This window comes from Podarcis raffonei, chromosome 7, assembly GCF_027172205.1.
Source record: "Podarcis raffonei isolate rPodRaf1 chromosome 7, rPodRaf1.pri, whole genome shotgun sequence".
In the NCBI taxonomy this organism is placed as follows: domain Eukaryota; kingdom Metazoa; phylum Chordata; class Lepidosauria; order Squamata; family Lacertidae; genus Podarcis; species Podarcis raffonei.
The window spans coordinates 33280178-33299885 of record NC_070608.1 but is presented as its reverse complement, the minus strand read 5'-3'; the positions used below and the strand labels follow the sequence as shown (position 1 = coordinate 33299885).

The 19708-nt window shown below is 40.4% G+C and overlaps 1 protein-coding gene across 27 annotated transcripts in view; it reads right to left on the bottom strand.

Moving 5' to 3' along the window:
- Window positions 1-783: 783 nt before the first annotated feature.
- The window catches only part of EYA1 (EYA transcriptional coactivator and phosphatase 1), an 86827-nt gene continuing 67902 nt past the window's right edge, over window positions 784-19708 (bottom strand). For 26 of the 27 annotated variants that reach the window (XM_053395892.1, XM_053395891.1, XM_053395873.1 and 23 more), the window contains 6 exons: window positions 18463-18521; window positions 18131-18291; window positions 17839-17953; window positions 16382-16503; window positions 14260-14360; window positions 784-3973 (listed from right to left, as the gene is read on the bottom strand). In XM_053395892.1, coding sequence (XP_053251867.1) covers window positions 3893-3973; window positions 14260-14360; window positions 16382-16503; window positions 17839-17953; window positions 18131-18291; window positions 18463-18521 — 639 coding nt within the window. In that variant the 3' untranslated portion in view covers window positions 784-3892. Of the gene's footprint in view, window positions 3974-14259; window positions 14361-16380; window positions 16504-17838; window positions 17954-18130; window positions 18292-18462; window positions 18522-19708 lie in introns of those variants that run through there. The other variant, XM_053395896.1, reaches the window with a different exon arrangement.

Below are 19708 nucleotides of genomic sequence, written 5' to 3'. Positions count from 1 at the left end.
CATTTTGTTTCATATATTCCCAATATGGATCCAGCAATGATCTTTATTCTTTTTAAACAAACAGAAGTGAAACTAGCTTTGTAAATGAGCAAAAAACCGTGTGTGTGTGTTTGTGTGTGTCGCCTTTCAAAATGAACTACTACCAACCCTCCTCCCCACAATTTGGGTTATATACTCTGCTATCAGTACAGAAAGTTACTACCTGCTTTGAGCAACTGCACTGACTGTTTCCAGGCTCAGTTCAAATGCCATCTTTTTCATTTAAAGTCCTAAATGACCTGGGTCCTGATTATCTCAGGGAACACCTTCTCTCATGAGTCCTGCCGCCCACCACTTAAGTTCTTTTGCTGAGGCCCTGATCAAATCTCCTACTCTAAGGAGACTAGCTTAGCCCTCAACAGGCCCTTTTCTATATGAATATTGTGCAACTTTGCCAAGAGACACACAGCAAATGCTTGGGTTGGCCTTTGTAACTCCAAGGGAAGTTGAAATAAAACAATTTTGAAGCACACAATTCTTTTGGGGACTGAATTATGAGAACGTATTTTTTCTTTGTTAATATTGTAACCTAAATTTCAGCCAGGGAACTCAAGAGCAGCATATTTTTCCTTACAAGAAAAGCTTATGCCGATAGGGTGTAGCTTAACTTAAAAAATAAGTGGATGTTTGAACTTGAATTTTCTTTCCTACACCCAGGTGCAAATCTCTGGCAACTGTAAGCAGTAGTCTGAACAAATATGTATTAAGGGATGGGAGAAATCAAATACATCTAAGATAAAACTCTTTAATATGTCACAAATCAATTTTATTAATTTAAACACAAAATGAAGGAAGGAAAATTTCTGTACACAGTTGTGGACACAACACACTTTTTGTACAATAAGGCCCAGACAAACTTTTTTTTAGTCAGCATGTTGACTACAAAAAATTGAAACAAAGGGGGGGAAGTTCATCTCTATTTTGCTTAAAGCAAAAAAAGGGGAACATACTAATTACAGCCCCTGTCATTAAAAGATTTGTGTATATGTGCTAAACTTTACAGACTGTGAGTAGTCCCTGAATTGCATTGCTCTTGGTACATAAAGTTATTGAAGGCTGGGGGGGGGGCATATTTAAAATCAAACAATTTGAAACAATCCATAACATAATTATAAAGTGTAGCAGCAGTATGCATCTTCCACAAAAATAGGGTGTTTACCTCACAGTTACTATGTTTGCTTGTAGCTGGCTTAAAAGCTGGTTTATGTTGCAAAAAACAAGAACTTTAAGAAAAGACTAAAATAACTGCTGCTGAAGTCTAACAAAGACACCAATGAAAAAAAACTACCAAGGTTTAGGCAAAAAAAAAGGGGGGGAGCCATTTAACCACATGCAGCTGTATCAAAGGCCTTCCCTTAACCACATTTACAAGATTAGGGGCAGGTTGTAGGATCAGGTACTCCCTTCTCCCAACCCTCTGATCTGCAAATCTCACATTGCCACCTTAATAGAATCCTGTGCATGTACTCAGAAATAAATCCCACTGGGTTCAATTGGGCTTCCTCCCTGGTAAGAGTGTAGGATTGCAGCCCAGTAAACCCAACTGAGGAAACTGGTTACCCCTAACCATAATGACATTGATGCTAATGTATTACCTTACCCCAGTTACCAGCAGGAGGGAGGAATTCTCTGTGGGGAGGGAAGAGGATGTTAACCATGGTGAAGAGAATCACATTGATAATATTTAAAGAAACTGACTAGATTGTTCATGATCTTCATATGTTACAGAAGATGGGAACAGTTCAAATGTAATAGAAGCTAGTTACAAACAGTCTTAACAAAATTGGCAATGACTATTTTTACTATGCCCATTGCCGGCAATGGACCAATAGAAAAATCTGGTTCCTGGTTAAAATTAAGGATGCACCGGACATTTGCCAGTTTCTAATTTCATACTGTGGGCCTAAAGGTAAAAGAATTGTGTGCCAAAATCCTTAAAGTTTGAAGGTTTTACAAAATCAGTGTTTATTTTTGAGCTGCATAATAATTTCAATACTTACTGTAAGCCACTTTTTTTGGGGGGGGTACTCTCACAATAAAGGTAGGAGAGGCTGGGGGCATGAACTGTTTCAACAGCTAATGCAAACCAAGACTCACAGCCATGCTTTGCCCCATCCACCTGATATTTTACTAGGTTATCACAGTGTTACATCAGTTTGCTTGACAGCTGCTCATTGCGAAACTAGAACTGTCATTACATTCTGCCCGTTTTTCAACAGATCTGTGTGAGGTTTAAAGCATTTTAAATATTCAAGCAAAAAATTATTACTTTTTTGAGAAGAAAGGGACTGAGACGGCAATAAGTTTCTGATGAACCATAGTTAATTTAGTATGTACTCACTAGATCTCAGAAAGACCTCTCCCTTTGCACTTGAAAATAAAGTGGTTGCATTCAATTTTAGTTTTTCAGTGCATGAACACTTTGTTCCGATTTTTCTATAAGTCAAGATATGTTACATGACATACTTTTAAAAAACCCAGTCCTCTACCTTTTTGGGGAGTGGGGAATCAATAGATAAATTATTTACTTCTCCCACATTCAGTGTTTAGCAGTAAAGCCAATTAAACAAAAGAGATCACTTCAAGACTATACTATTTGTACTCAGGTATAATACCTGAGCAAAAAATGACATCAGTTGAAAGTACACATGTGTATTTAAATTGCTGCTTCTTTTGGCAAAACACACTGAAACAGAGCCAGATCAAGCCTTCATCAAACATAGGTATTTTGTCAAGAAAACTGGCAATTTAAACACGTAAACCATTCTAACCTGATGTGAGGCCCATATATTTTGCACTTATAGGCAAGTACAAAATGTAAACAAGAAGCCCATGATGGGCATGGTGCAAGTAGGGGAGGTATGTTTAGATATTATAGATTTGCCAATGAAAAAACCTGAAGAAAGAACAGAAAGAGTAAAAAGTGATTCCTTATTGACACTTGACATCCATGCTTTTGGTCTTGACAAATTGATCTAAAAAAAAAAAAATCAATTATCTACATATTTATACACAATACTTTCATAAGGCACAGCACAATAGTTTGTGCATACACTGCCTCATATTTCACCAAAAAGCCATTACTACCTTTCAATAGTATTTGCCTAAACAATATGTAAAACGTCATCCATTCATTACAAATTTACACCAAAACATTCTTCCTGTACACGATTGTCTCAGTGATGTACCTATTTGCTTAAATTAGACATACTTTAAACTACTTTGCAATGTGCTAAAATTCAAAATCAATTTGTTATCAGAAGGCAAACACTCATTACAGCCTTTCATTTATCATACATTTCCACATTTAGGTGATGGTGCCAAAACAGAGTCTGTTCATAAATAAGTAAAGATTTACAGAGTACCCTGGGTCTGAGAAACTAAAAGAGGGAGAGAGAAAGAGAGGGGTGCGGGTGGGGGAAAGTAAACCTTTTCAAGAAATGTATGCATGGGATTCTTAAAAAGAAAAGAAAAAGCTCAGTCTTTTGTTGTGCAATCAAGTTTGTTGTATTTAAGAAGGTGTATGTGCGCCACAATGAAGAATCTAGAAACCACAAAGCACTTCCCAGTCTCTTCACAGGTATGAACGTTTCAATGTGGTGAATGTGATAAGGACACACTGTTAAACATTCTCATCATGGCTTGTTTTCATTAGATTCACAGTACTAGAATCAACAGCTGTTTCTGAAGACGAGAGACATGCTCCTCCATTTACTGCTAGGGCAAAGGTTGAGACCAGTTGCAGCTGTACATCAACATGATGAAATCACAAATTTCTGTAGCCCAGCAATGACACAAGTTGCAGGCACACTGTCCGTGGGCGCCAGGGAAGTTCTGGGGTTACAAAGTGCTACTATAAGTACTCCAGTTCCAAGGCATGATGAAGGGCCATAAGGTCAGAGTGACTTGTGATCCTCCAGAATGGCATGGCATGCTGTGAAAAATAAAAACACAATGTAAGGACGCAAAGCTATATGTTATTTTGCGAGTATAGCTGTGCTTGGCCCATTTCGCATTGGAAAGCAGGCAGATGAAAATGCGAGAATGGCTGCAAAAATGTATCGATTCAGCATTAAAAATACTTCATAAAATTCAGAAGCAAAACATTAGGATGTTTATAGAGGCAGGACATATTGAAACAGACCATATAAAGCAAATGCAAAAAACCACAGTGCTTAGCTGCCCTTTCTTTTTTTCTACACAGTGTTTACTACAAATGCAGACCCAAATTCTCTATTAAGAATTCTAGCTGTTGAGCTACAAGTGTACAGCTGGAGCCAGGTGCCCCCTGTGGCCAGAAGGTAAAAGCTGTAGTACAAGACAAGACATAGGGCCAAAGTCGGCAGCATCAGCACCTCCACACAGGTAGCTTCTTTCTGCCAATGCCCAAGGAAAGAATGGGATGACTTAACAGTGTGGTGAGAAATGTACTTATGAGATCATATTGGGAAGAAGTGTGATAAAATATTCCTCGGTTTCAAAGACATACTAAGCTGCATTATGTATTCTTGCTCCATACTAATGTTCTCTGAGACTAATTTGATAGCTGGCAGTGGCTTTGTGGTCAGACATCCTAGTTTTTTCTTTGAAAGAATGCAACAAACATTGGGTAGATTAAATCAGGGCTGTTGATGGTTACTTGGCAAAGGAAACTAAGTTTACTGGGTTGTATCCAGTGGTGTCCCTCCACGAATGGAAGATTTTTTAATTCAGTAGAATGAGGAGGAAGCTATTTTCACTGATTCACCCTCTCACTGCAGTCATTTGCATCACCTGCCAAATTGTCCATAAGGTCCTCCAAGGGAACCGATGGGGACCCTGATGGGGCTACATGGGAGGAGGGAATGAATATGCAAAAGTCACCTTCCTTCCTTCCCTCCCTGTTCCACTCAGAAATTCTACACTGGATTAAAGAGGTTTTTGTCAACAGAGACACACAACCTAGTTTGTTTTGGTGCACCTACATATGATATGGTGTTTAAAGACCTACAGAAGGGGAGCGTCACAAAACACAACATATTAATAGCCAACATAGCGCCGTCCAGATGTTTTCAGACTCCAACTCCCATCATCCCTGACCATTGGCTTTACTGGCTGGAGATGTTGGGATTTGGACCCCAGCAACTTCTGGTGGCTCCCATGTTGGCTACCCAACATAAAAAAGTAATAGCAGGAATCCAAACAGCACTGCAAAAGCATGAAGTGCTGCGACTCATGGGTGTGGTGCATTAGTAGCACAATGCCAGTTTTCATTTCAAATTGCACTCCTTTGCATCATGCTGGAATTCCATTTCAGAGGGTTCTCCTAACCACCAAGAACAGATTTTCAGAGGTTAAGATAGGTATGCAGTAGAAAGGTGGACTGGAAAGACCCCACTGTTCATATGGAAATCCATAAGCTGTCCTTGAAACCCAGGTTAAAGGCTGCATTCCTAACCATGTCTACTTGGAAGTAAGTCCTATGAAATTCAATAGTGCTTAACCCTGTTAAGTGTGGTTATGACTTCAGAGGTTTCCTAAGTATATAATTCTTCCTGTTTCATAATTGATATTTCTTCAGCACAGCAATCCTTTAAAATCTGTACTAAAATACATAGCTGAACAGCCTCATTAAAGAAGCAAATCTGAACTGCTTTTTCTTAGAATGAAAGAAAGAAAGCTAGTTTCTTAAACTGGAAACCTACGGAGATAGAGAAAATCTTTTCTTTGTCCACAAGACACATATCCCAAAATGATGCAGCATTTGGTGACAACACATTTAATAGTGTATTGTTTGCTGCGAAAACATGCTTGTTTAAAACTTTCTGGCAGGTGAATTAAACAGGTTATTAAAGCAAAGAATCAAAATGTATCACTGTGTTGCCCAAATCATTTTCTGGCTAACCTTCTCCCAGTGATTCGTATTATACTAGCATTGTTCATGTTGACATTTGTCAGGTCTGGTCGTTGTCCTCTTCAGATCACCACACAAACGCTTCTTGTTCTTTTATAACTTTTTATTGTGTATTAACAAAATAATCTTATAAACAGTTCTTAACTATTATTCCTCAGAGTCACTTATTTCAGATACCTTCTGAGCTCTGCTTCTCTGTGACCAGCCACCCTCAAAATGGCGAAGGCGCCTTTCCCTTCGTTTTCCCGCTCTTTTTTCTAACCTCCTGGCTAGAGCTGGCCTGTATCTCCCCTCCTCCCAATCTGAGCTAGAACTTAACCCTTGCCTTTCCTGTGAACAGCCGGTTCCTCCCTGTTGTTCCTCTTGCTCCCTTCTATTAGATTCACTGCTCCCCCCCCCTTGGGGAATGCTTTCTCCCTCTGATAAACTGAAAACTTCTAACTCTTCCCTGACATCACCCCCTCCCCTAAGCCCCCCTTCCTCCTTCTCACTCTCCTCTGTTTCTGAAGGACTGAACCCTATGAACTCTTCTTCCTCGCTATCTGTCTCTTCAAAAATTTCTTGAAGGTGCCAGTTATGGGGTTTTGGCTTGTGGGGATATTTTCTATGAAATTCTCTCTGCAATTCTGGAACGTTAATTTTTTATGCTGGTTCCCATGAGTTCTCAGACTCATCTAACCCTTTCCATGCAACCAAATACTGTAATTTCCTCCTACTTATTCTCGAGTCTAATATCTCTTCCACTTTGGTCTCCTCTTTCCCCATCATGGTGGGAAAAGGAGGTGGTTCCCTTGAACTTTGATACTTATGCGCTGGTACAAACACTGACAATAAAGATCTATGAAATACAGGGTGTATTCTCATATTTTCAGGTAAATGAAGCTTGAAAGCAACTGGGTTAATTTGAGCCTTTACTTGGAAAGGTCCCAATCTCCTTGGTTCTAGCTTTTTACACCTCCCTCGTATTGGTAGTCCCTTGGTAGATAGCCATACCCAGCTCCCTACTTGGATTTCTTCCCCAACTCGCCGGTGCCTGTCTGCAGCTCTCTTGTAAGCCTCTTTAGCTTCTTCCAAATCCTCTTTCAATATCTCATGAATGCACCTCAACTCCTCTATCATTTGTTCTGCTGCTGGCACTGCTAACTGCTCCTCTTGACCTGGGAATGCCCTTGGGTGCAAGCCATAGTTTGCCACAAATGGGGCTCTGCCCATAAACACATGCATTGCATTATTATACGCAAACTCTGCTAGACTCAACTTCTCTAACCACCCGCTCTGCTGATAACCAGCATAACACCTCAGATATTGTTGTAGTGTTGCATTCGTTCTTTCAGCTTCCCCATTGGTTTGCGGGTGTCTCGCCGACGTGAGGCTTAGCTCCACATCTAGTAACTGCATTAACCTCCTCCAAAATTGTGATGTAAATTGGGCCCCTCTATCTGAAATGATTTGTGATGGCATACCATGCAACCTAAAAATATTATCTAAAAACATCTTTGCAGTTTCCTGCGCGGTCGGAATTTTGGCACATGGTATGAAATGCGCCATCTTGGTTAGCATGTCAACCACCACAAAGATCACTGTATGCCTATGCGATGATGGTAGATCTGTTATAAAATCCATAGACACCACATCCCAAGGTCTTCCTGGCGTGGGCATAGGTTGTAACAACCCTGCAGGAGCTGCTCTGGGTGCCTTTGCTCGTTGACATACTTCACAACCTCTTACATATTGCGTTACCTCCTCCCTCAACTTTGGCCACCAGAACTGCCGTGTGATCTGATACAGGGTCTTTTCTCTACCAAAATGTCCTGCAGTCGGGTTATCATGATGTTGCCTCAACACTTTACCTCTTAATTCACCTGCAGGTACATACAGCACCCCTCTCCTGTACAACAATCCACCTTTTTCCTTGAAACCTTCCTCTTCCCCTCTACCTTTTCTCAGTTCCTCCATTTTCTTTTGTGCAAACTCATCTGTTACTGTCAATCGCTGGAATTCCCTGCCGTCCACTACTACGGCTGAACACCCCCACTGATCTGATCTCAGCATTTCTCGCAACTTGGGAGGTGCTTCTCCTTCCATATACTCAGGTTTGCGCGATAGCGCATCTGCATGAACGTTTTGATGCCCAGGTATGTACTCAATCCTAAAATTAAACCCAGCAAAAAACTCCGCCCACCTAATTTGCCTTTGGTTTAGCTGTCTAGCAGTTCTCCAATACTCTAAATTCTTATGATCTGTTTGTACCACCACCTGATGTGACGCCCCTTCCAAAAAATGTCTCCACACTTTAAAGGCAGCATGCACAGCTAAAAGTTCCTTATCAAATATGGTGTAGTTTTGTTCTGATTGATTTAATTTTCTAGAGTAGAATGCACAGGGTCTCCAGTCCCCTTCCTTGTCCTGTTGCAGCAGAATGGCCCCAATAGCCCTATCAGAGGCATCAGTTTCTACCTTCATACGTTTACTTGGATCTAGGTGCATTCGAAAGGCGCCTTCGCCATTTTGAGGGTGGCTGGTGACGGAGAAGCAGAGCTCAGAAGGTATTCTGTCAGGCCTGGTCATTGTCCTCTTCAGATCACCACACAAACGCTTCTTATTCTTTTATAACTTTTTATTGTGTATTAACAAAATAATCTTATAAACAGTTCTTAACTATTATTCCTCAGAGTCACTTATTTCAGATACCTTCTGAGCTCTGCTTCTCCGTGACCAGCCACCCTCAAAATGGCGAAGGCGCCTTTCCCTTCGTTTTCCCGCTCTTTTTTCTAACCTCCTGGCTAGAGCTGGCCTGTATCTCCCCTCCTCCCAATCTGAGCTAGAACTTAACCCTTGCCTTTCCTGTGAACAGCCGGTCCCTCCCTGTTGTTCCTCTTGCTCCCTTCTATTAGATTCACTGCTCCCCTCACCCCCTTGGGGAATGCTTTCTCCCTCTGATAAACTGAAAACTTCTAACTCTTCCCTGACAACATTGTAACAAATTTCCCAAATGAAATATCTTAAAGATGGATGTTTACGTTTCATTCTACTAGTTAAATAAAAGGAAAATTTGAATCTGGACTTACAAGTGTGTTTGCAAGACACCTGAATAAACCAAAGATATGAACAACTGGGGTGGGGGAAGGGAAATACACAAATATCATTCACAAGAGGTGAAAATGTGATTGGGAAACCATACTACCCTAAAGCTATAAAAGCAGGACTTTTGATGTCAGTGAAATATTTTATACAAATAATAAGAAAAGATAGCCATAACCTTTCAGAGAGAAAACATTCAAGCTATCCCATGGGAAAATATTTGACATTTAAAATGTAAAGGAAGTGAAGTATGTTTTGGATTCTATTATTTTAGATGTGCACAGTTCATTTTAGAGTATGCAAGAAATAGCTGAATCCTTTTTTTAAATCTTAAACTGCTATAATATGAGAGCCTGGCTTGCATGCCACATTGCGGCAAACCATGACTTAAGTGCAAACGCGTGTGCTCCTGGAGAGAAAGCTGTGGCAACTTTGCTTCTCCGTGGTCATTTTGCTGCTGTGTTGCACCAAGCAAAACCCTGGCTTGGCTTAGGGTGTCATCCACACCTAAGTTTATGGGTTAGCTTTCTCCAGACTAGCCACAATCTGTAAAACAAGAATGAATCTTTATTACAGCATGTAGTTAGAGTTAAATCGCAAGCCTGTGTTTGGATGACACACTAAGCAAGGTTATGGCATGGCTCAGCAGGGTTTAGCAGCAAAGCAATTGGGGAGGGGTGAAGCAGGCTTAATCTTATTGCATGTTCATGCTAAGGCATGGTTTGGCTTGTGAGCAAGACCAGAGAAAGAGGCAATCTATATGGCATAAATGGGGCAAACCCTGATTTTATCTACTAGCCATTCCTGCAGCTCTTGTATTAATAGTAGGAAGTCGGAGTCTGTCTAAGAGAAATATGGAGATTTCTGGCAAAGAAAGGAATGGACTGGTTAGGGCTGTGTTTTCCTCCTCCCAACGCCTTTTTGCTGTCCTTTGGCTCACCCAGGGCTTGGGCTCAAGCTACTCCACTTAGGAACCTAGGTTGTGGTCAGAAAGGGAAAGATGAAGCAGCCCAGCATAAGCCCTGAGTGACAGCAGAAGGGGGGAAATTGCCCAAGTTAATCCACTTCATTCTCCAGCCATATTTGTCAGTACTCCAAGGCTGGCTCCTGTTTAAGAGTCTAAGGACAAAACAAGACTTTGCTGGGTACATCTAGTCAACAACTGCAGCTAGCCAGATGCCTCTGGGAAGTTTGAAATCAGGGCATGAAGGTAACAGCTGTTGCAGTATCTTCTGTCCCACCTACCTGGCATTGAGAGACACAGCATGCTTGGACAGCATCTATTTAGCTATCATGTCAATCCACAGCTATGATTTTTGTCTAGGTGATTTAGAAGCTGCCTTATGGTCTAGCTACACATTGCACAGAAACACATGTAACAAAACTGTGATATCAAGAAGGGGTGATTTTTCAGCAGAGAAGCAGCAGTGGGGTGCATTTGAGTTTGGGTGCTTTACCCCTGTCTCTCATCTGCCACTTTGTTAATGCAACCTCTCTTGTAGAAAGCACAGTCTGTGCTGATTTCAAACCAGCGCATGTCGGTACCTTGTGTAGGAACATTAGCTGAATTCATTACAGTGTTGCTTTCAGAAAACAAATGTAAAATCAACATATTCTAGTGTGGAAAAAGCACAAAAGTGGTCTCAGCTGTGCCCCAACACATCTCTGTTTCAAGTCCTAAGCAAAAACTCGGAGCGAACCAACAGACAACAATGTAACAACAGCCACAGAACGTGGCATAAACTTACTGATTCACTGATTGTTAGTAGTTTACACAGTGATCCTCTTTTCTTACTGTTCTACATAGAACAAAGCTCAATACTTTTTGCACACTTTGCTATTTGAAAAGTAAACATGCTCCAAGTTGTCCCATATCCCCCCTGTGGCAATTACTAATTTTATATTACTGCAAACTCATAAAAAGAACCTGAGCCCAAATGTATTTGAATCTGTTTGCAAATGAAGAAGCTGAAGACTGCAATTTGGGAATGGTTTAGGTTAATGACCAAATATTCCAGTAAACATCTACTGCTAGGTTCTATATGTAATTTTAATAGCATTTATGTGTAGGGATTTCCTAGCACAACAATCTCTCTCCTAGGAGGCAAATACAAAGACAGTGAACTCTATGCATCGTATCCCGAACTCCTCATAATCCCACCTGCATCAGCTGTTCTATGAACTAGTCCAGATACGTTTCCCCCATTTTATATTACTGCTTAGTCTGAATATTTTAATTGTCTTATAAAATGAGTCTGCAGGAAATAACAGCTTATGTAAAGGTGACAATGCCATGACTTATTCACTACAAGTGAAATATAAGAGTGTGTTGCATCCTGAGTGAAACATATTTCTTTTAATCAATCAAAAGGGATGCCTTAAAAATGGTGCATTTGAAAGGATGCACATTCTCTTTTTCTGACAGGTTTGGTTTAAGATTGCAAAAAAACAGGCTCTCTGTTATGTACATCTAGTTTTTTCAACACACTACAACATGTATAATAATTTTTGTTATACATGGTAATATATGAAAAAAACATCAGTTCCTCAAGCAACTGATTTTATAGTTTTGTCCACCTAAAAGTTGCTTGGTCCAGCCCATATTTTACCAGCTTCCTTGCAAAAATACTTTGTCAAAAGCCTTACTGAAATCAAGACACACTACACCCACAGCATTCCCCCGATAGATGTACACATCCTTTACATATAATGCTCCTCCTCCACCCTTCCCATTTGTTCTATTCCTATGAACAGGTTATACCTCTCAATTTCTACATTCCAGTCATGAGCCTTATCCCACCCTGTTTCAGTAACACATATCAGTAATGCCTATTATTTACCACCCTGTATTACCTCAAATTTGTATTGCTTGTTTCCCATGCTCTGTGCATTAGTACAGAGACAACTGAAACCACAAGTCATTCCCTCTAGCAGCTTCCTTCTTGTAGTTTTCTGCCCTTTAGCTTGTTTCTGTAGAACCACATCAGTTTCCAGTCCATCAATGCTGCTATTATCCCTAGTGCCAGTTGTTCCCCTGTTGTCTGTAATATCTGTAAGTTTTTAGATGGTAAACTGTTTTCTGACACCATCTTAATAAACTGCACAGACAAGCCACTGTCATCAGAAACAGATCTGGAATAGAGTATTTGATTGGTTGGCCAGGCAGCAACTCACACAGGGAAAATGTGTTTTCTGGTGTTACACATTAAACTCTCTAAATAATTTTTTTTTCAAAAAAATGTACAATGGCATTTGTCAGTCTTATATACTGACAATTTTGAATGCTTGAGAATAACTGTGTGTCATACCATCACCACTTTTCCAGTTCACTTACTCCCTCACGAAGGAATACCTAAAGGTGCACTGAGTGTTTTCAGCATCAAATCTGAGCTGGCATTAGGCAATGGATGATGAGACATAGCCAGCGAAGGAACTAGACCTAGCCAGTGGAGGAGGAGCTGGCTTTTGGGAGATAGCTGCTTCGTTTACTTGACTGACAGCTGGTGGTTGGGATGGGAAACTGGTTTGACCACTTGAACCAAGGAACAACTGGGACTGTGTGAAATTAGTTTGCATAGTATGGAAAAGCAGCTCACTTCAAAAGTCAATTTCTCTTTTTTATTTTAGTTTCAGCTATTTAACTATTCTGAAAGCTCGGTCTACGTTAAAAAGGAAGCATGAAGTTCTTTGGTTATATAACTGCAGTGGTGTGCCATAGATGTGTTAAAAAGGGTGCAGCACTGGCTCCAGCTCGCCTCTCCCTGCAACTCTGTGCCAGCTTAGGTCAACAAAACAGAGAAAGTGCATTTGCTGTGGTGGGCAGAGAGCCAGCACAGTTTGTTCTCTCCCCAAAAGAACAGGAAAAATTGGAGGAAAGTCTCCCTGCCGGCAGATATGGGACTAACAGAACCACAGGGTGTCCTTTATTATTCTGGGCTTGGGGCAAAGCCACAATTGAGACCTTTAAGTTAAAGGCATATAAATATAGTCACGGGGAGCTTGAAAAGTAGTATTTTTGAGGTGAGATAAGAATCTGAATGGATGTAGACACAGGAAGATGTTTTTCTTAGGCACAAATACATATAGTTACAAAATTCCTTGTTAATATAATCCCATTGAATTCACTGTTGCTTTGCCAGGAGAAAATCTAGATGCTTCCTTCTGTCCTAAACTGGAAATTCCTTCCGGCAACAAAGAACACATGAAAGGAATGCCTCCGGAGGATGTTTTGTACTATCTGTCCATTCCACAAATGTAAAAGTTTTGTGAAGGAAACTTCCAGAAACTGCTTATTTAGATTAGGCACTGATATAAGTGCACAGTTCTTTTGGCAAAGGACTTTTTAATCACCAGCACATGGAATTCAGTACTATTAATAAAAAATAAGGGTGGGGGACCTCTGGATGCTACTGAACTACAACTTCCATTGTCCCTAACAATTGGCCGTGCTGGCTTGCACTGGTGTGAGTCAGAGTCTACCAACATTTGGAAAACCAAAGCTTCCCCACCCCTGATACAGGATATAAAAATGAATCAAAATGTAGATATTTCTCTTACTTTTAGATATTAGTTTAAAAATGTAATTCATTTAGGCAAGAAGGCTTAATAAATGTAAGTCATTTATATGGCCCAAATGCACATGGTGTTCAGATAACACTCCCCTCCTTTCCCTGAAATTTTCTTATCTGTTAATCTTCAGGATTTATTTGATCTTTCACACAATGTAAAAGGCACTACTGGAAATCCAGAGGAATCTAAGCACTCATTTCCATGTTAATTGCTTCCAGGAAAAAAACAGATTGCAACCCTGCTAACCCAGAAAATCATGAGAGTTTTGTACAGTAATTTCCCCATGATTTTCATGGATCACAGCACCACTGCTCATGTGATGAAATTTAGGGCGGTATTCCAGAATACAGTTCTTACCCAGTTTCCATGGGTGAACTGAAGCTCACATGCTAAAAAAGGGTGGCAAAATGTCTATAACATCAGCTGTTGTGTCACATCATGCCCATTGGTATGAAAGAAACATGGGGGCATATCAACCTAAAAACCACAGTTCTGTATAACACAGGAAAACTAATAAAATCCATGAGCATGAAATCCAGAGCTACAGCCACCCCAACAGATGACTGCCCAGTCTCTACATGATTACCTCCAGCAGGAAAGATTGTGTATTAATGAGATGCTTAGAACCTGCAATTCAAAGGAACATTGCTGTAGAAATGTAAACCTTGACTTATTACCTTCTTTGATCCTTGTTCTTCTTCCACACCATCTCCTATAACAACATATACTACTTTTCTTCCAAATCTTTGAATTATGCGCTCAAAACAGCTTTCTTTTCCTAAAAACAAAAAAGCATAAACCACCAGAGGTGGTGTAACCGAAACCATGTTGCATTTTACTTTAAGAAACCAACTAGTGCAGCTAAAAACATTTTATATTATACCAATAACCCTATCCTGGCATTAGCTTATTTTTTTTTGCATGAATGGTCACTGAAAATATCATAAGGCTCTGATGTAGCCTACACTTCAACTTATTTCCCTTCCCTGGCTTCTTACTTTTCTGGTATTTTAAGCCAATGCTGGTCAAATCTACCAATTCACCATGGATATTCACTAAGGTCCCTATTTCTCACGTTGACAATTTCTTCCAGGGAAGGGACTCAGTGGCATGGCAAGTCTACTATTTCTGCATACGCTATCAAAGTTACTGGTGTGCACCCATGTAAATATTCGGAATTATTGAATTAAAAACCCCCAGAGCTCATGGTTTTGAGAAGAGAACTTGTGTATGTATGTGAATATGAAATGGCTAGTATAGGTGCACCCAGGGGCAAAATGAAGTGAAATGAAACAGCAGAGCATGAGGATCTTATTCTGAGGGTCATGGGTTCGAGCCCCACTTTGGGCAAAAAGATCTTTACATTGCAGGGTGTTGAACTAGATGACTCTCATTGTCCCTTCCAACTCTTCAATTCTATGACTATGAATGGGATAAGGAAGGGTAATTGCACACATAGCTTTGAAGATAATTAGTTGGAACCAGAGTGCTCCTTCATCAAACAGAAAGGCTCCTTCTATTCACAGAAAGGACTGAGATCTAGTGAAGGCTATCTCTGAAGGAAGGGATGTGAAGGCAGTTTTTGCCAATTCCCACTGGACCCTCTGTGCCACCTCTCATGCTGATCTAGAGGAACTCCCAACCTTACAAAACAGTTTTTCAGGAGACACATGACACTACAGGAGAAGGAGAACTTGGTGATAAATCACCTCACCCCCTTCCTTCAGCAGGAGCATCCTGTGAGCAGAACTCATTCCTAGGAACTCTGGATCCAAGCTTATGTTTCTAGGTAGAGACTGAGCAGTGACTGGATATAAATGCATCTCTGTCAACCTAACTTTCTTCACAGGATTGTTGTAGAGAAAGTTCAGTGGCAGAGCATCTGCTTTGCATGCAGAAGGTTCCAGGTTCGATCCCTGGCACCTCCAAGAAGGGCTCATAATGTCCCCTGTCTGAAACCCCTGCCAGTGCCTGCCAGTCAGTGTAGACAATACTGAGCTCTTAGAGAGACCAATAGTCTCAGCATAAGGTGGCTTCCTGCGTTCCTAAAATCAGAACGGTGAAGAACTTTGTACACAAAAAAACACTATAAAAATGAATAATATTTTAAGGACATTGCCCAGAATGATGATATCTCTGTCTATACACAATGATTAGTATCAAAAGAACTACATGATATTTCAGAATTATGTTCCTTTAATAGTAGCTCCCAAAGCCGCAGGGGAAAGTTCCATTTTTTAAAGGAGGATTAACAGGGCAGTTTCTGGTATGGCAAATCAGCTTTCAAAGGGGGGGGGGGGAATCAACAATCTCAGTGGGTGTAAACAAGCTCTTGGGCACTCCTAAGGTAGCTCTTTGGATACTGGCCTATATATAAAAATAGCTCATGAGAAGCAGTTCCGGAGTCTCCTTTTGACTTAGTATTTTAGTGGAATAATGTACTGTACAGTTAAATAAACAAGTAGAATGTGGAATTGTTTATAAGGTTCTCCTTAAGCATTGAACTATGAGCAGAGATAGATTAGAAGCACACATCACAAAATGAGTGGCAGATGGATTAATAGGGCAGACTAAATGAGATTTTCAAAATTGACTTAATCAATGTTTCTTGTTATTAAGACTTAGTTTAATAACCAGAGCCCCAGGAAATTCTGAAAGATGCACAAGTCTGTTGCATGTGTAAACAAAGCATGTGTTTCTGTATTAGTAAAGAGACACTTCTATCTCAATCATTGTGCCATCTCATTTGAAATTATAGCTTCAAGGAAATAGGTTTTGTTTGTTGTAAAAATAACTCACCTATTTTAGTTGCACTGTAAATATTTTCTATTGGAAATACTACACCTAAGCCATATAGCAAGACTTTTGCAAGAGCTGGAATAAGCTGAGTAGTCGTCACTAGAATATTCACACAATTTGTCCTAGAAGAAAGGGAAAGTATCTTTCATAAACCAAACAAAGACTGCCATTTTACAAGCATATTACTATCCTTGTTTAAAACCGGGAAAGGGAAAGGTAGGAGAGACAGACTGAACCATAGTTAGAAAACGTCCACAGGCAGAGGAACAGCATTTATATAGTACACCTGTTGTTGTTGAAGCTGTTGCTCTTCTGATGAAGCATGTCAGCGCTGGGACACTGCACTGGCAGAGCAGCATAGACAGGTGCTGCTATATTAACAAGACTAAGGGCACAATCCTACACTGAAAATCTGCTGGCTAAAGGATTCAGTGGAAGCCGTTCTATGCCAGCAGAAATCCAGACCCTCCTCCACCATATGTACCACCTCTACCTGCAGGGCATTTCCACTGGCAAAGATATGCCAAGGAATGGTTTGTGAAATCACACTTATATAGAGTCAGAGGTGCAATTTTGTTGTCTTCTTGCCTGGGGCAAGCAGTAATTGTTCCCAAGTTAGCCGCCAAATTACAAACTGCCCCTTTCACCCCTATCTGCCTGCCTGCTCTCTCCCTTGCTGCAGACACTCCTGCTATGCCACGAGTGGGGACACTTTGGCCTAAATGTTGCTGAACTATGTCTTTCACATCAGCTTCAACCTACACGGCCAATCTCAGGGGTCAGCAACCTTTCTCAGCCGTGGGCCAGTCCACCATCCCTCAGACCATGTGGTGGGACGGACTATATTTTGGGGAAAAAAATGAACAAATTCCTATGCCCCACAAATAACCCAGAGATGCATTTTAAATAAAAGCACACATTCTATTCATGTAAAAACACCAGGCAGGCCCCACAAATAACCTAGAGATGAATCTTAAATAAAAGGGCACATTCTACTCATGTAAAAATACACCGATTCCTGGACCGTCCGCATTGGGCCGCATCCGGCCCACGGGTCTTAGGTTGCCTACCCCTGGCCAATAGTCAAGAGTGATGGGAGTTGTAGTCCAAACACTTCCAGAAAGCCAAAGGTTCCCCATCCCTCTGCTGCACTACAATCACATCCCTATTGCAGAACAAATACTAGGTTGTTGAAAGGCAAAAGTGAAACTCTTAATATGCACTTTTAGGGCAACATCACTATACAAATATAGAAACCCACCAGATCATTCCAATTTAATTTTCATATTCCAGGGAGCTACAGTTGGGATTAAAAGATCAGCTTCCTGCTAATTACAAGCACAAGCTTTATGGGGGGATGTATATTAGTGGTAAAGATACATGGTGTCATTAGCGGAAATGCCCTAATTTATATTTCATGTTACTATGTGTTGCTGCCCCAGCTTGAACCCACTTACCTAGAGTGAATTAGTGTGAGTGCTTTTAGTGCAAGTGTTAACCAAGAATCTGTAAGAGCTTCAATTTCTGCTCTAAGCTGCAACCATGCTTCTCTCTTTGCTGGACCCAGAAGACCTGCAGGGAGGAAAGGAGCAAGCACTGTAGTGTTTGCATTTCAGCTAAGATCACTTACCACATCTTACAGATCTATAAAGTGTGCAGCTCTAAGTAGCTGAGTAAACACAGCCATGTTGAAAAAGATTCAGAAAGCAATGAGACTATTAAGCAGCATGCAGTATGACGGCCACTTGCCTCCAACATTATTTTTGTAGGTGTTGTAGATTTCTTTTACTCGTCTGTATCGAAAGGCCAGTTTTCTCATCCAGTCCACCCCTCCACGCACACCCGTTGCTAAGCATAAATTAGCGCTGGTAGCTGCTGCAGGGAAGCCATCTGTTCCGAAGTTATAGGTGCTGATTTAGTTGCAAGAAATTAAAAAAAATAACAATAATCAGACTATTCAAGACCAAGAACAACTGAACATTACATGGGCAATTTAGTTGAGTTGCAAAAAGATCCAAAGGAACAACTGTACAAAAATTATTATTATTTATTTCAGTATTTCCTTTTTAGTATGGATTTACCTTAAGTCCTGGCCATTGTCATCTGATGAAACATCATCGATATGAACTTGGTCACATTCCTACAATGAAAGAAGGTTGCCACTATGTTTACTTTCATTTGACAATTACAATACAAAAAAAATATTTGTGCCAGAGGATTTTTTAAAAAACAAGCAAACCTGCAAAACCAACAAATTAATTTACTTTTTATGTTGCTGTATTGTAACAAGCATGCTCTATTTTTAGATGTTATTCTTCAGTGGAATTGGTGGAAAATATTTGCATATTTAAAAAGGAGTGTAGTTGAAACAATTACCATGTTTAGTTCTGTACATGTTCTTATAGCCTTTCAGGTACCTTCAGACTTCAATCTACTCAAAGCTGTTTCAGGCAATGTATGTGCATAACTAAAACCAGACATTTTGGTAAATGTAACATATTAGAAAAATTAAACCTGATGCTAACCACCAATGAAATTATGACCTCTGATTGCTGTTGAGCCACACACCAACACAGCCTGAGGCCAATGTTTCAGAATACTGCAGACCAAAAAAAAATCTGTTACTTGTTTTCCATTCACTTGAGAATTGTGAGCTTCTTTCTCCTGGCTACCCAATCTCTTCTTAAAACATGGAATTAGCAAATCCAGAGTGCTGCAGGAACACTTTTAAAATCTACAAAGTAACTCTTTCCTTCCTTGCAACCTCTGCACACAAATTAAGCCCCACACCTTTATATGTAGGTTTATCTGCCTGAAAATTGCCACATGAGTGCATTCCATTTGCTTCAACATTGGGCAGGAAAACATCAGTTCCTACGTAGCATTTGGCACTTGATGAGTAAATAAAACACCTTCCAAAATAGCACTTTCATTTGAACCTAAGCTCTGTTTCTCAGATATTTAAACAATTGTCTGTGACCTCTCTTAAAGACGTGAAGGCCAATAGCAAAGATGGTCCTTTTTTAAAAAGAACTAATACATTGGAGCCACGTATTTTTGTGTTGCTGGTTCCCTCTGAACAAATTTCTCTCTCTCTCTCTCTCTCTCTCTCTCTCTCTCTCTCTCTCTCTCTGGACTTGGGAGGGATGGAGGGGAGATAGAAGTGGAAAGAAATTCAAAACAGCTGTTCCCTAACAGAATTAAAATCATGACCCTTAACCCCTGTTCTAAAACATCTATTTTCCAGCCAACCCTCTCCCAGCAAGCAGTGAGCTCCAAGGAGGAAAAGACTTTGACCTCATAACCTTCTTCTCCTCTCCTGAGGTC